This window comes from Chelonoidis abingdonii, chromosome 9 (assembly GCF_003597395.2).
Source record: "Chelonoidis abingdonii isolate Lonesome George chromosome 9, CheloAbing_2.0, whole genome shotgun sequence".
Classification (NCBI taxonomy): Eukaryota; Metazoa; Chordata; order Testudines; family Testudinidae; genus Chelonoidis; species Chelonoidis abingdonii.
In genome coordinates this window covers 80,171,681-80,189,189 of record NC_133777.1, presented here as the reverse complement: position 1 = coordinate 80,189,189, position 17,509 = coordinate 80,171,681, and the positions used below count along the sequence as shown (strand labels likewise).

Here is a 17,509-nt window from a genome sequence, read left to right as displayed (position 1 = left end):
CTAAATTACACTATTTGGATCAGATTTCTGTTACTAGTCCAGTCAGCGATCAAGTTGGAATAGAAAAATAATAGTAAATTTTCATATTAAAAAATTAAGTCGAAGCAGTCTCTTCTGCTTGCACACAAGTTTCAAGTGGCTTACCTCTGAAAGATGGTGTTCCTCACAAAACCACTGCTCTGAACACCTAAAGGGATCCATGAGGAAACAAAATGGCCATGAGCTTATTATATGAACAAAAAATAAATTTGTCACTAAACAGATAAATGCTCTGAGATGGCTATCTCAAAGGTGACAGTCGGGTCGGTATTGGATGTTTTATTTGTAACTCTTTTTAGGTGTTTTCTTAGCAGCATTCCTTCCCTGGTTTGGGGGCTGTCACATAAATTTAGGCTGGAAAAAGGCTTTAGGAAAAAGGTGCATTAATGTGTCATAGCTAGTCCTCATTTAACCTCCCCCCAACAACTGTGCCTCTTAATTGTCACCTTGCCAGGAGCTCCCAAATACAACCCTTTGATGCTAACATCGCATATGTTTGCCTGTGCTGTGTAATACGTTAATTTCCTGTAACCAAATATAACTTTGACACACACTGTTCTTGTAATTAAATTTCTGCAGGTAGATATGGACAAGAGTGGTGAAACACGGCTTATAGAGCTGGATGAGTCCTACAAGAGTGAACACACAGTTTTCATAACGCCACCTGAGATCCCTCACCTACCTAATGGTGAAGAGCACCCTTTGCAGTACAGGTACTCAAGGGAAAAGCATAAAATACTTGCAAACAATACCAAAAAAAAGTGTCCTGTTGCCTTTCTACAGCTAATTTATAGAGCTCTGTTGTGATAGCTATAGAACGCAACTTTTCCAACTCCACAATTTTTCATTCTGTAAAAAAGCTTAGATGTGAAAAGCCTACTGTGCCAGCTGAATTGAAGCTTTAATGACTTATTTGTGTGGACATCAAATTACTTTCAGTATTTTAATCTTAGTCACGTTGTCTGTTAATATTGATATCTAAATTTTAAAATGGAACATTCAGGGTCTCAGTGTGCAATTTGCAGAAGACCTTTTGTAAAATAGTGTCTATCAACTCCCATTGATTTCAGAACAAGCTGAGGATGCTTAGTTCTTTGCAGGAGACACTCTATCTGTCAGAATCAGGACCTTGGGTGAAAACTGATGTTAATTTAGTAATTACATGTAAAATTAGATTATTTCTACTGGGATCTTTGTTACATTGCTAGATTAAAATGGACTTTTAGTAATCTAATTTTATCTTTCAGATGGGTTTGTAGTGCATATATTGATTTTTATGGGTCTCTGTGTTCTGCTTTGTTCATTAGAGACTAAATCAGCACATACGTTTCTTCTACTAAATACAGTCAATACTAATACATTTGACTTGTGCTAATTTATTGGAATACTAATAAAGAAAAACTGTTACTTAAGAATCAAAATTGGTTAAGTAAGTGGATGAAACAAGTTTAAGAGCTTGTGTAAAAAAAACTTTGTTCCTCTTACCTGAGGAAAGTATGACTGCTTTTATACACGGACATTGTTAGACCTTATGTTCACTGCTGATTGAAACTGTGTTATAAAGGTTAGATTATGGCATATTTTTCTCTTATAGCTATAATGGATTTCCTGTGCTGAAGCTAGATTTGTTTGACCAACCTGAGGGGTTCCTGACTACACCAAATAACAAACTGTTTTCAAAAGCCAGTAGTCCCAACAGCCCATCCCCAATGTTCAGGAGAACAAAACAGGTACTTTGAAATATTTAAATTACTAGAGAAGTTTTAAAAGTTTATAAGGACCTTCTGCTTCCAAGCTTAGTCATCAATACCCTTGGTTACCATGGTTGTGTAGATGCAACTAAAAATTATTGTCATCACCAAGAAACTTAACTTGGGTAACATTAATGATTATTCTTCACATGTTTGTGTACACACATTCTGTTGTCGTGTGAGTTTGGATTCCGTTGGCCAGCCATGTCCACTGGGAGCCCTGAGTGTCCGTGTGCTCCCAGCTCAGGGCATAAATGGCAAGGTGATGCTAACTGTCTCTCAGGTCGTTCTCATCACTCATAGCTTCAGGTAGGAACTCTGCAGTCTCCAAACCTCTTTGCTCACCGTGTGGCCGTATCAACAGTAGTTAGTGATAAAATTAGTGTAGATTTACCATTTTCCCTCCCCTTTTTTGATTTATTCCCTGATGTTGAGAATGTTTGTTTCTCCCAGAGATAGTCCAGTACTGTCTTCACCAAAGTCTCCAGGATTGAAAATATGTCCCACCTGCAAAGCAGTAATGCCTCTTAATGTTGGATACACCAAATGCCTTTTGTGTCAGGTACTTAAATTGTTCTCAAAGACAACTTAAACAGCTAAGAGGCACGCTTGAAAATATTTCCGATGGAGAAATCCATGTGTCCCTCCTCAAACCCTGTGGTCACTACGGCTGAAGATCTTCTCTGATGTGGGTGTTGTCAGATAACAGCTCTCACAGCAGGGGAAGAAAAGAGCATTCTGATTTTAAGTACTATTTTTTTAATCTCGCAATTGTGATTATTTTTTTAATCATTTGACAGCCCTACCAGAAAATTTTCTCTTCAATGACATGGCCTCAATTCTTGAAGGGATGAGTCCCACACTGAAAAGTAATGAGGATTTCAGCCATCCTGGAGACATGGCACTAGTATAGGAATCCCATATTTCCTTTTTCCCCCACAATATATACCAGTTGTAGCTCATAATTTCCTGTAGAGACCGCTAGACTTGGAGTTACCATCTCTAAATGATTCTCTTTTTCTACTTATAGGCACAGGGACCTTTCTCACCTTCCTCTTTCATAGTTACTTAAGAAGGGGAATTTTTTTCTAACTTCTGTTTTTGTGCCACCTGTATCATCAAATCAGATCACCAAGCAAACTTTTACACTATTTTTAGGGCAATCTCCATTCTATTAGTATTCATTATTTAGATTGCCATAGCACCAACAGACGGGTAGATGATTTCCAAGCACACACAAAGATACAGTTCCTCTCCCAAGGAGTGTACAGTCTGCAAATACACAAGCTTCAATGAGAGGTTGGGGGAAAGAATTACAAGCAAAGTGATCAGGGTGGTAGCAGGTATACATTTTTAATTACATGTGTGTGTTAAAACTCACTAAATTTCCCTCCCTTTTTCTCTCTGCCCTACTTATCTTCCCCTTATTGCAATTCCAGTGATCTTACACACCCCTTTCTTCCATCTGTAAAGCTCTTCCCTCCACATAAAGGAGATGTCAATTGATAAGATAAATAACTGAGATAACTAGATGACTGTCAGCTAGTTTCTTGTAAGCCTGATAGGAGGGATTTCTGCTGAGAGGGTGACAGTCTCAAGGACCAGCTCAGGAACAGTGGAGTCAGTTTGTAGGGGATGAGGTTGTGGAGTTTCTCTTGGAGTTGCTTGGGGAAGGATTTGATGATATCCTTAAATTCCTGGGTGGATTGGGGTGTGGAGTCATCTTTGTGTCCTTTATAGTAGGTGGTGACCATTTTCATAGCTTTATTGAAGTACCTTATTTTTTCTTCCCTGCCCACCCATTGCAATAGATGTCTCAACATTTCTTCTCTGGGCTTGTTCAGATACATCTGACAAAGAAATGTCCAGGCCATTTCAAATCATAATACAAGTTTTTTAAAAACAGATTTTCTCTAGTAGCTTTTATAGTTTGACAATATTGATAAATCACCTAATGTCACGTGTTTCTTGCTTTACAAATTGCTGATGAACACTAAATTGGAAGTACAGTGGCATGCACACGTGCTTAATTTAATTAATAAAAAATTCTTTTTAAGTATATGATTGACCATGTAATCAACTTTTGCTTAATGAGTCAGCACTTCCAATTGTTACTGCTACAGAGCTCCCTTGATCACTGTTCAGTTCACTATGTCTTGATTTTTATGATCTGACGTGCCCCTGACTTAAACAAGTATTTTAAGTAGCTTATTTTCTCCTCTAATGGACAAGTGCTGAGAATTACATTTCAGATGATTATACATTCTGTATATGTAGTAATGAAAGTAACATTTAGCAGTACAAATACATTACCCTTGGAAAAGTACAATTCTGACCCTACTGTATTTATGCATGTTTCTTTTCCACTTCCGGCTACAACATGCGGTTTCTTGAGGTATAAAACAGTGCCAGGCCCCTTGCCTTTTTATTTCCATGTCTTTTTTGCCCCCTCCTTTTTTTTTTTGGTCCTAAAATGCCACCCTTCTTCTTAGCTTTGCTATATAATACAGTCCATTTTCTTCAACCTATAGACAGGATCCAAAGATAACCTTGTGTTCCAAATTTTCAGTTTGTAGCTGGTTGATGGATAGTCTCTTTTCACAGAGATCTAGTTGATATTATTGGTAACAAAAAAATAGTTTGCTGGGCCTTTCACCAATATCATAAGCTATGACATCTTGAAGAACGAAACCTCTGCAATGGTCTGGTCTTAAAATTACAGTAAGTGCTAGATCAGAGTGCAGTAGCATCCAGAGTGTAAAAAAGCTGAAAGTATCTGTGCTTTCACTGGCCTTCATAGTATTCTTCTACAAAGCTTGATTGTCTTGTCAAATAAAAGGGATTACTGTTTTGTCCCCATGTTTCCTGATCTTAATCATTAAGAAAGTGAGAATTAATCAAACTGGAATATTAAAGAACATTGCTAATAAGAACTCATGTTGTATTAGGAATCTTTTGTCTTTGGAACCCATTTCTGATCTTTCACCTAATTGAGCATGTAGAGGTTTTAAAATTTTTCCATGCTGACTTTTATTAATTTGCTGAGAAACTGTAGGAGAACAAAGTTTCCTTCTCTCTTGTTCCTGAAGTGACTGAAACCTAAAGGACACAAGAAAATTAAAAAAAAAACAAAAACCCACCAACAGCAAAAAAAACATTGTGATAAGATTCTGTACTTCTACAGTATCTTCCCTCTGAGTACATCAAAGCACTTTACTGTGGGAGTATTAGTAATTAAATGTCACAATATAAGGATCTCTGGTGCAGAGTATGCTGGTCTAACAATGTAAATAGTATGTGGCAATACTTCATAGTAGTTTGATAGTAAGTAAAGAATATGGTATACAACTGTGGAAATGCCTGGGAGTTGTAAATCGGCAGAATATAATGCCTGAGTTGTAATCTGACAAGAAAGCACCCTGGGATCGATAATAACCACAAGTGGACAGAACTTAGGTTCTATATTTTCTTTAAAAGAAGTCACCATTCATGGTATGGTGCTCTTTGACCATGCTCGGTTTTTGGCTCTGTGCTGATTCAGAAAAATATCTTGTGTCAATTTGATACTGCTGTTTCCTAGGATCCAGGTAAACCAGCTAAATGGTCTTTTGGGGCCTCCTTCCAAATTTAGACCTAGTCTAATTATGCTTACTTCTTGAAATCTGACAAGATAGTAGCAAAATACCATGCGTGCCGGCCATACTCCATCCACCTAATCTTTGACACTGCAAACATCCACAAAATATAATGGATGCTTGAAACTTGTTTGGAAAGAAGCACAAGATTTAGGATCTTCTGTTTGGTTGGTTTTTGTTTTCTTTACTTCGAATGTTGTCGTCATTTGTCAGTATTATGAATTAGTCTCGCAAATGTATGTTAATATTTGATGAGATTATTTTGATTAGAATCGTGATACTGCCTTTCCGTGAAACTACACAGATGATGAAGATAGAAATGGGGGGGAGAGAAAGAGAAACTATCATTGTATAGAGGATATTTTTATTTATTTTGTCTGAGTTGAAAACTGAGCTGACTTGGAGGCGTCTGCTGACAACTGAGTAATGTCTAAACCTAATATATATATGCACACAGCTAACCACCTTGAATCACATTCTCAGTTATTCTCACTGTATGTGTCAGAGAGAGGGGGGGAGAGTCTATTTGTTTATACAAGCAGAAGCCTTCAGTAATTTAGTATAAAGTCTATGAGAAGTAGCTTTTTTGGTGTGCAGCTATTAAGTCCACAAGAGCAGATTCTGCAAGACACATCTCTGCTTATCTCAGATAAGAACTGAGTTCCTTGTGTGGTGCTGCTTCTCCTGCCTGTCCAGCTTCTGGCTTAAATTTCAGTGTGTCTAGACTTCTTCTGCCCATAGAGTCAAAGCACTCACACAAGGTCTCACTTTTATGATTCATTTCTAAAAAATCAAATATGTATATTAAAGGTACTAACTGAATACCTCTTTACAGGAAATAAAGTCAGCCCATAAGATAGCTAAGAGGTACTCCTCCATTCCTCAGATGTGGTCCAGGTGTTTGCTGCGTCACTGCTATGGCCTATGGTTTATCTGCCTTCCTGCATATGTGAAAGTGTGCCATTCAAAAGTCAGGGCTCTGAGAACTGCATATGACGTGCTGCGAAAAATGCATACCAAAAAGATAGATCCCCCTGATGAGGTAAAAAAGGGAATCCTGGGGGGTTGTTTTGAATTTTCTGTAAATTCTCTATAAAATGAAACACTAAAAATGTCTGTTTTCAGGTATGTTACCGGGTGATTATGCAGCTTTGTGGGCAATATGGCCAGCCTGTGCTTGCAGTGAGAGTCCTTTTTGAAATGAAAAAAGCCGGTGTTGACCCTAATGCTATTACATATGGTTACTATAATAAGGTAAGTGTTTTGGGGGAGGACAGGAGGAAGGCTGATATATTCTTATTATTGTACATAATAGCAAACAAAAATTACTGAAGGAATAATTTTTATAGAAATAAGTTAGAAAATTGCTCTTTTCCTTTTTTTTTTTTTTTTTTAACATTTAAGATTTACTTTAATAGTGCAGTGGTTTCTTGCCAAGTTTGATTAAGTCAATGAACCACTTTTTTGAACATCCTTGTATTTGAATATCTTAAGCAAATCTGTAACTAAAAGCAAAGACTCTTACAATCATCATTTTAAATCGACTTTGATGTCATCGATATCAGGCTGGTTTTGGGAAAGACCGTGGCCTTCAAGATAAAGAAAGGCTATACTATGGACGAAGATAAGAAATGATTGTTTAGAGTAGCGCGAGTATAAAAAAACTTTAAAAACGACTACTGCCAACACACCACAAGCACTCTTCCGGTAGAGTATTCATACTTTTATATAGCTTACATGATAAGCAAAGTTGTATTAAAAAAAAAAAAAAAACCTGTCAAAGGATTGAATTACTTTATATTGTTTAATTATTTAATAATAAAGTGCATTAGCATTAAATATTTTAAATGAAAAAAATTTTACAACTTAAAATGCCAATGCTCATCTGTCTACTTCATTCATGTACTAGAACACTTCTCAATGCAGCAGTATTTATTATGTGACCTACTATTTTAGTAAAGTATCACTGCTGATCGTTGGTAATGATTTATTGAAGTATGAATAGAGTAATTGTATAATAAGGTTATACTAATACATTCTTTCTTTGACTTTATTTAATCTGACATGGTGTCTTAATTAACTATTGTTTGCTTTAACTGTATACATTACCTATTAGGGGGAATTACACGTTAAATCCGATCTAGTATTGGATTATATTAACATTAAAATAGTGTTATTTTAACTAAGTATTGAAGAGTCATTAAAGCAGTGTATTTTACGTTCGTAACCTTACACTCTCAAAATGCATGAATCGTTATTACTGCCTTAACACGTAGGTAAAAAAAGACAACTGCTACTGCAGAGCTGTTTATGTTAGCCAAAACCATAGCTGGAATAATAAGTTCCAGGAATCAGCTGTGTTTTTTTTCTTAATATCACTGTAACTAGTCCAAACGCATGTTGAAAGACTGTTCACAAGAGTTCTAGCCCTAGAAAGAGGTTGTGTTTGACTTTAGACCTTGAATGTCCTGTAGATCTCCTCATTTTAAATATGGGCCCCGCTCTTTACCTTGCCAGTATTTCACGGTCTCTTCTACTGAAACTTCACATTCATTTCATTTAGTATGACTTGACATTATATGGGACTAGATATTGATATGAAAAAACTGTGGATGAAGAAGCACACATGTGAAATTAAGTTATGTTTTAATAACAGATTTCATTGTGTCCTTATTAATATTTAGTAATACGGCATTCTTTCCATAAGTAAAGAGCACCAACTGGGTGAGTAATATCTTATTGGACCAACTACCTTGAGGTGAAAGACAAGCTTTCTAGGAGGTAGAAAAACCGTGTGAAGAACGTTAATCAGCACCTTTTTTTGTGTTTAACCATTTCAGCCACAGCTATACTAGTCATACCTCAGGTCAGTGAGCCTATCAAGAATTGCCAAGTAATCTGTGGGGCTTTCACATGATTTTACATGTGGTTATTGCTGCTTTTCCAGATGAAGAACAATCTCAATATGATTCTGGCATATTTAAAGTGACGTTTCTATTAAAACAAACAAAACAAAGGAAGCTAACATTCACACTTTTAAAATTATTCCTTGAGTGCTTCCTCATGTCGATTCCATTGTAGGTTGTGTCTCCCATGTGCGCAGTTGTCGGAGACCGTTTGCCTTAGCGGTATCCGTAGGGGACAGCTGTGGCAGCCCCTGGAGTGCCGGCGCTTCATGTGCGGTATAGTCAGGGGTCACTGTCCTGCACCTCTCATTCCTTCTCTTACCACCCATAGTGTTAGTAGTGCCTCTCTCCCTACTTGCAAGTGGTTAGCATTGTTCTTGCTCGTTAAGAGCTCTTCAGCCTTAGAGTTTTAATTGTTTCTTGTACTAAGTGTGACAAAGTTCCTCCTCTACCTTGGTGGGTCTGCGTTATGGCAGATTTGCTCACCTCAGTGATCTCCCACAGTCCGTGGTCAACTCCTTCTGTGTCTTATCAGGAGCTGGGAGGTTTGGGGGAACCCGGCCCACCCTCTACTCCGGGTTCCACGCCAGGGCCCTGTGGATTGCAGCTGTCTATAGTGCCTCCTGTAACAGCTGCATGACAGCTACAACTCCTGGCTACTTCCCCATGCTCCTCCAACATATCTATCCTCATCCAGGACCTTCCTCCTGTGTCTGATACAGCTTGCACTCCTTAGTCCTCCAGCAGCACACCCTCTTACTCACAGCTCGGTCTCTTGCCTCAGCTCCTCACACGCACTCCTCTCCTCTGCTCTCCTCGTTGACGGAGAGAGCTCCTTTTAACCTGGGTGCCTGATTAGCCGCTTGATCGCTGCAGGTGTTCTATTAGCCTGTCTGCATAATTGTTCTAGCAGGTTTGATTAACTCTAGTGCAGCCCCTGCTCTGGTCACTCAGGGAACAGGAAACTACTCATCCAGTGACCAGTATATTTGCCCTCTACCAGACTCCTGTACCCCACTGGTTTGGGTCTGTCACATATGATAGTTGTAGTTAGTTGATAGAGTTCCCTAGTGGGACTTTGCCCCAGGAAGGACATGTCCCGGTCCCTTGGGTTCAAACCTTGCATGGACTGTAGAAGGTCTGTTCCTGTTAGTGATCCCCACGGCAGCTGTCTCAAGTGCTTGGGCGAATTGCATGTCAAGAAGTGCCATAGTTTTAAGCACTTTCAGCCATGAACTCAGAAAGAGCCGGATATTAAACTCCGAGCCCTTCTCATGGAGTCAGCCCTTTGCCCGGCGTCCAAGCCCTGCGGCCAGGAGTCGGCAAGTACCTGGCATCCATGTGTAGCGCGCCCCTAGCAACAGGCTCCGCTCAGCACTGTTCACATTCCCCGGTGCTTAACAAGGCCCGGAAGCACGGCTCACCGGCACCAGGCAAAAAGGCCCATGGGCCTTTGGACAAGGGACCTGGCTTGGCCCACCCAGCCACCCCAGAGCTGCAAGGGCATTTCTCTCTGGCAGAAATTCTGAGTCCTTCAAAAGGTCCGTCACCGATTCAAGAGAGCGGTTTGGGACCCAGGCTCCCATCAGCTCCGGCGCCTGCCCAGGTCTCCCCAGAGCGAAGGGAGCAGAGACCTCCACCAGTGCCATCGGAGCAGCTGGGGCAACAGCAAGTGGCAAAGATTCCCCAGGAGGACAAGCCAGCTGCTGCGGCCTCACGGGGAGTAGCAGAGAGCACCATCGATACTACGAGGCGAAACAGCACTCTGCTCTAGCAGCGCGGTGACACAGGGGATACCAATGGCACCGGGCTTGGTGCATGACGATCGCTCAGAGGCCGGGATTGAGGAAGCAGTACCTACCCCGAAACCTCCCTCCCCTGGGAGAGGAGAAGCCACGGACCTCCCTCCAGTAACCCGGGCATCCTCATCATCCCCAGAGGAGGCAGTGATGGTTCCTTCCAGGATTAGCCCGCCCAATGATTTTAAGGCGCATCAGGCTCTGCTCCGGAGAGTGGCAGACAATCTGGGCTTAGAGATGGCGGAAATGGCCGAGCAGATGGACTCAATGTTCAGTGTCCTCTCCACTTTCATCCCGGCTTGCCTGCCTTTGCCAGTCCTCAAGGAGTCTGAAAGATTGCCAAGGCCCTATGGAAAACCCCCTTGTTTATCCCTCCCATTTCCAAAAGGGCAGAGAAAAAATACTTTGTTCCAGCTAAAGGGTTCAAGTATTTATACACCCACCCGTCCCTGGGCTTGTCGGTCGTCTCCACAGCCAACAGAAAGGACAAACAACTCCACACCTCCTCCACTCCTAAGAATAAAGAAGCCAAAAGGCTGCATCTCTTTGGGAGATTTATTCGACTGCCAGCCTACAATTCTGGGTGGCAAACCACCAAGCTCTCCTGGGAAGTTACAACTTGAATTTGTGGGTTTCCCTCCGCAAGTTCCAGGAGTCCCTCCCACAGGGGTTAGCCCAGGAATTCAGCACCCTGGTTGAGGAAGGCACGGCAGCAGCCAGGTGCTCCCTACAAATGGCCTGGGATGCAGTGAACTCTGCAGCTCGGGTAGTTGCGTCGGCAGTGGTGATGAGTTGTGTAGCTCGTGGCTACCAACGGCGGGCCTCACAAGAGCTGCAGACTTCAAGCCAAGATCCCTCTTATGCAGAATTGGTCTTGTCTCTAGACAGACAGATGCTAGGCTGTATGGAGTGAAGGATACGAAGGCCACCCTTGGTTGGCATACACACACCACAGCCTGCTCGGAAGCCCTTCCGGCCGTCCCCACCACCAAGACCTTGGCAGCTCCGCCAAGGTTCTGTAAGAAGAAGGGACAGTAGCTTCAGTCAGCGTTGCCCCCCTTCTTCCCGCTCACCTACACAGCCTGGACCATCTAAATACCTGGGGGGCCAGAAGGGCCAGGCTGCATACCCTGGATGTCAGGTGGGCACTAGCCTTCTACATTGATAGAACAAAGCCACTCTGTAAGTCAACGCAGTTGTTCATGGCTGTTGCTGACAGGATGAAAGGTTGCGCAGTGTCAGCCCAGAGACTCTCATCCTGAATCATGTCCTGCATTCACTACTGTTACGAGCTGGCAAAGGTGCCCCTGCCAGTGGTTGTGCTGGCTCATTCAACTAAGGCGCAAGCTTCCTCAGCAGTCTTCCTTGCTTAGGTGCTGATCCAGGAAATTTGTCGGGCTGTGACCTGGTTGTCTGTCCACACGTTCGCTTCACATTATGCGCTGACCCAGCAAGCTCGAAATAATGCTGGGTTTGGCATAGCAGTGCTCCAATCTACAAAGCTGTGAACTCCGAACCCACCTCTGAGGATTCTGCATGAGTGTCAGCTGCAATGCAATCGACATGAGCAAGCACTTGAAGAAAAAACGGTTACCTGCCTTTTGTAACTGTTGTTCTTAGATATTTTGCTCATGTCCTTTCCATTACCTACCCTCCTACCCCGCTGTTGGAGTTGTCGGCAAGAAGGAACTGAGAGGGCACAGGGCTAGTGGTGCCTGATATATCGCACCATGAGCACGGCGCTCCAGGAGGTGCCATGGCTGTCCCTACGGATACCGGTAAGGCAAAAGTCTCCAACGACCGCGCACGTGGGCACCCACACACCTACAATGGAATGACATGAGCAATCCATCTCGAAGAACAACACTTACAAAAGATAGGTAACAGTTTTTACTGTACAGTGGGATAATGTATAGACACCTCTTTGACTTTTAAAAGAGAGAGTGACATTTGGATTGGTTGAGCACAAAACAACCTAACACTTGGTCTTCTAAGCAAATGAACTGAAATAGAATGTTGTGATAAGTTTTTTGTTTAGCTTTTGGCTGGCTTATTTTGAACTTAATTGACATAATGTGAATGTTTATGTACATCTGGTGGCACCAGCGTTGTATTAAATTAATCTATAGTTGTCCTGACATTCTATGGCAATTTTATATGGTAAAGTGTTCAATATTTTTAGCTGGAATTTGCCTAACAAAAGAAATTATTGTATTATGGATATTTCATTTGTTCTATTACACAGTATTTCATTGTATGGAAATATAGAGTTAATTTTCTTTTATCCTGTCAATTCTCCTGTTACAATAGGGGGACTTTCAGATCTTGGGAGTAACTTGTTATCTAAAGAAGAATTTAGGCAAGGGGAAACGTCTGTTCAAGATATAAAAAAACAAAAAGAGGACAAGAGAGAGAGTGATTCCAGTTCTTGTATGTATTTTATAAATATTGATGTCAAGTTCATTGTGTATAAATGATGATGCTTTGATATCTAGTAGGGGGATGCATTGTGGAGAGCCTGCTAGTCTCCTCTGTAGGAGAGGAACAGCAAAACTGTACTTACATCTGCATACTTTCATCAAACCTAAAGGAATTGGCCTACCATTTTATAAGCCATCTCGAACTTGTATGGCAATGTTCACGCAAATTGGGCAAAGAGTTTAGAGAGATGAGGGCCCAAAATACCAAGGTAATCTTACTTCTTGCATGATTTCTAATTTATTTAGTAATGTCATAACTCAGCTAGGCCTACAGACTCTGGATTTAGTTTAATATGTTGTCCCTGCTGACTACCTTTGACTAATTTTTAAAGTGAATTATTATTTTATCAACAGCACTCTTAATGTATGTTCTGTACATCACGTCAGCTTGTGCTTGTTTTGAACAATGCATCCTGGTCTGTTACGTGCTTCTGTCAGTGCCCTGTGTTGTTTAGATAGCTCAGAAGTAAAGGCTGCATGATTCCTAAGCAGCAAATGTCAATCCAGAAGTAAGGTCTACAGGATTTCTTGCAGAGCTTGCAAGATGGCTTGTAAAGAACAGAACTTGCATTCCTTGCAGGCGTCCATGCATACTTCATAATCTCTGCAGGAGTACCTATCTAGTTTGCAAGCTCTAGAGACTCCCTGCTTATCCACATATACATATGAGAACATATTACTTCTTTTTTGTGTGTTCTCCAGACTCAGAGAGGATTCCAAGGAGGGGATTTCTGAAATCTTCCATCACAAGATGCTTTCTCATTGCCATCTTATATCTCTTAGAAAGCGCTCAAGTGGTGAACTCAGTCATTCACAGGAACTAGGGAGGTGAAGGTCCAAATGAAGCAAGACCCTCTTGTTATAGAGCAATTTCTTATTTTTTTAAATAATTTTAATTTCAGCTTAAATGTTTTTTTTAAAGGAAAGATCAGTTACTTAAAGAAAAAAATGAAGTGTTGTATTTTAAAAGCCAAAGCATTAGAATTCTCAGGAAATTCTGAGTTAAGATTGAATTTCAGAAAAAACAGAACAAATGCCAGCTGTGAAAATGCACAGTTAAGATTCATCACCCGAAGTTCATCACTTACATTAGTTTTAGAAACATAATGTCACCACTGACTTTGCTGAAAATGTTTTGCACTTGTCGGTGCCACCTGTTGAAAATGATCAGTTGCTTGTGCGTGTACTTTAGCTCCTGATTAGATGTGCAGTTGCCTGCTCTGTGCATTTAATTATGATACATCTTTTTTGGAAAAATCAGTTCTAAAACAAATACAGATTCTGTGCTTGTAAGTACTGCAGCATTACATATTTGCTTAGGCTTTGTGTTCAGTGGAAATGCTGCATGGCACAGCTCTACTGCTTATAGCAGTTCAGTGCAGACACCCACTACCGTGATGGGAGAGGTTGTCATCTCTATAGTTAGTCCACCTCCCTGAGAAGACATAAGTAGGTTGACAGAAGAATTCTTCTGTCAGCCTAGCAGTTTCTACACCAGGCAGTAGGTTGGCTTAACTCTTATCGCTCAGGTTTGTGGATTTTTCACAGGCCTGTCTGAGTGATGTAGCTGGGTCAACCTAACTTTCTAGCGTAGATCTGGCATTAGTTACCTCTCAAGTGACATTGTATGTAGCTGGATCTGCATTGAGGCAGATCCAGCAGTGCAAAGATATGAAAGGGTAGCAGCCTGTATTCTGGCTCCTAAACCTCTCTTTGGATTGAATGGATGAATTTATTCTACCCTCCCCAATCACCATTTATTCCATCACACAAAACCTGGTTTCTCTGACTGTGTGTGTGGAGGGTTATGGAACAGAGACACAACTGTTGTTTAACAGTGTTGTTTCTTTGTCAACCCTTTTTATTATCAAACTAACTGAGATGAAATGTTCAGTGGAGCAAACGTGCAATAGCACAGAAACATCAAAATCTTTTAGCTTCTTCACCTGGTTAATTTCCTAGTCTTTTGAATTTACATTATTTTAAAATCCCTTGTGGATGAATCCGTTTTATGTTATCTAACCCAAAAATGAATAGAAGTAAAAACTTGCTATTTTGCTCCAGACTTAAATTGTGTGCACCTGGAAAATTCCCAAGGATTTGTACCTCAACTTTCAGGGCTAATTAAGTAACAAGACATTTTCTGATGAATGTATCAGAGTAACTTTTTGTTTATCCTGAAAAGTGAAAATAAGGATACTGATAGAGTGTAGCAATCAGAGTAAGTACCCCAGGTCCCAGGTGGGCTTGTACATGACTGGCTAGTCTGTGCTGAAGCCAGTGTCTCTGCATTTTCTCTACTGTTATTACCATCATTAGCAAGATTAAAGCTAGTGTGGGTATGCCTACCTACACCACAGTTACATCTTAATTTGTGGTGTAGACATGCCGTTTTAGTGGTGATTAAACCTCTATAGCTCCCTTTGACTTAAATTTGGGTTGTAGGTGCTCAGCAATTCTGAAAATCAGGCCTTAATGCTCTTACAACTAGATATATTTTGGACAAATATATTGTTAACTACTACTGCTTTTAGTGGAAACGTTCATTGAATTATCAGATGCCCTAGGTTAATAGGTGTTTTCCTGTTTTTGCAGAGTGAGGACGTATTGGAATCTCTTTTGTGTTTGTTTTCCTTGAAACAAAGTACGAGTTAGTTTAAATTTAAGCATTACTTAATAGTATATATAATTGGTTCCAAATGAGATGAAACATGTAATATTGCAGCATTAAAATGTAAGTTGTAAGTTCAATAAACCTGACATTAACATTTTTTTGCTGTTATGAGATCTAATGTTTGAAAAGTTGCTGTTTTTAAAAAACAGCAACACTCATTTAGAAAATTATATAAAATTATATTTAGAAAGGGAGACTGTAGTTGGTCACTAGAAAGTTTCATTTCATATTCATAGATCTTAAGGCCAAAAGGAACCATTCTGATCATCTAGTCTGACCTCCTGCCTAACACAAGCCATAGAGTTTATCCTAGTACCATGTAATGTCATTGCATTTTGGAATCTTGAAGATTACAAATTGTATTTGGATGCTATTTTCTCCACTGAGCTCTTCTAGAAGTATATCATATAACAGTTCAGTTAGCCATTCTTTGGTTCAGTAATCTTTGCTAATATTGCCATGGGGGATGTCTCAGACTTGAACATCTCAGCTTACTTTTGGTGTAATTGATCAGTATCACCACATGCTGTCATTCAGTTTCTAACTAATCCTGTAAAAAAAAATCTTATAGATAATGGGAATTTGAAACTTGTTCTAAGAATTACCTCAGTCCTAATGAAATTTTGCATGTATTCTTTTATGCACACAGTATCTGAAACAGAGAGCGCAAAAGGAAGTGGTGACTGTCTTCCCAAGCTAAATTATCAAAATTCAAGTAGTACTTCAATTCAAGTAGCAAAAGCCACTTCTAACATAGTACGACTCAATGGTACCATTGATAATGCTGACAGTACAGCTGGGAAAGTTAGCACGGGTGAGTTAATAGTTATACTTCATCTTTATTTAAGGGTAATTGTGTTTTTTTAATCAGAGCATAACTTGCATTATTTGTCATGGAGCTGTGTCTCTGCTAGGTTTTAGTTTTTAAGTACACCAATATGGTGTTAGGGAGAAAAATATCGGAGCTTAAACAATTCTCTCTTCTCTGGGCCACTTTTTATGTTTGCAATGGCTTTAGTTTTTGTTTCCTTTTTTTTTCCCCATTAACCACCAGAGTTGCTGGCTGCTATTACAGCACCTGACTTGTACATAATTGTATACTGCTCTCCAAGGTCATGATAATGCTGCTTTGGGCTTGGACCATGAGGGTCTTTGTTTCATCTACACATCACCTATGTTACTGTCATGACACATGTATTCTTCATTAGTCTGAAAAGTAAAAGTGCTGGGTTTGTACCTGAACTTTTGTCTTGAATCATGGTAGCAACTCTGCAGCCTCCACCACTTTTATATAAAAATAAAAATAGGGGCTCCTCCAATGGCAGATGACATAAATGAAACCATTTTCAGTAATGTCAGTATAAGTTAGATTGGGTCTATCGTCTGTAAGTGCTTGGGTCAAGGAGACAACTTTGTGAATATTGTGTCTGGATTTTCAGAACTTTATATTCTTAACTTGTCTGTTCATGTTCCTGCATGTGCTCCCAAACACCCCAAACTCTACAAATGACATTTTCTTCTCTCTCTCACATGTGACCTCCTGCAGGTATCAAATTCCTGCAGGTCAGAGTGGAGGTGTCTAACCAGTATAATTAAATGAAGCTTCCGACTGTTTTTCCATTCCCTTTAGTAGTGTGAAGTCTAATTATTCTAACACTGTCAGCCATGGTTGAAATAGTGTGATGTATCATGCTTTCAGGTCTGTGGATTCTGTGTAGTGACAAAACTAAGGAGTCTGCTCTGACATTCAGACTTGTTTCTTTGGCTCTAGTTCATCACATTAAAAAATGTGTTTTGCCCTCAGAAACGGTTCTGTTTGTTGACCCCAGCTATCACACCTCTTCTTAGTGAATGATCATTTCTGTAAAGTGGGAACCTAATTTCACGAGTCTGAAATTTGTTGCTGCTGCTTTCAGAATACTATTGGATGCTGTGACTTAGAGGCTCTCTGACAGATGCTGCTGTTTTTCTAAAAATCATTTTATGGCCATCTCTTTCAGTTCAGATTTCAGACCCTTTTATGGTGTATTGACATCCAGGGGTTAGCGAGTACGAGAGAAGCTGTGTGCGTTCTTCTGGGGAGCATAACTCCTTCCCTTCCTCCTCCTGCTAAAATTAGAGGGAGAGCTCCCCTTTTCTCCCCTTCATAGATTCCAAGACCAGAAGGGGAGGACCATTGTAATCATCTGGTCTGACTTCCAGTATAACACAGGCCATAGAATTTC

The 17,509-nt window shown here is 40.3% G+C and overlaps 1 protein-coding gene across 1 annotated transcript in view; it reads left to right on the top strand.

The window, feature by feature from the left end:
• DENND4A (DENN domain containing 4A) overlaps positions 1 to 17,509 on the top strand; it is a 92,829-nt gene that overhangs the window by 56,931 nt on the left and 18,389 nt on the right. The window contains exons 14-19 of the mRNA XM_075069064.1: positions 619 to 752; positions 1,634 to 1,769; positions 6,261 to 6,467; positions 6,551 to 6,679; positions 12,287 to 12,560; positions 15,934 to 16,098. Of these exons, the coding sequence (XP_074925165.1) occupies positions 619 to 752; positions 1,634 to 1,769; positions 6,261 to 6,467; positions 6,551 to 6,679; positions 12,287 to 12,560; positions 15,934 to 16,098 (1,045 nt within the window). The remainder of the gene's footprint in view (positions 1 to 618; positions 753 to 1,633; positions 1,770 to 6,260; positions 6,468 to 6,550; positions 6,680 to 12,286; positions 12,561 to 15,933; positions 16,099 to 17,509) is intronic.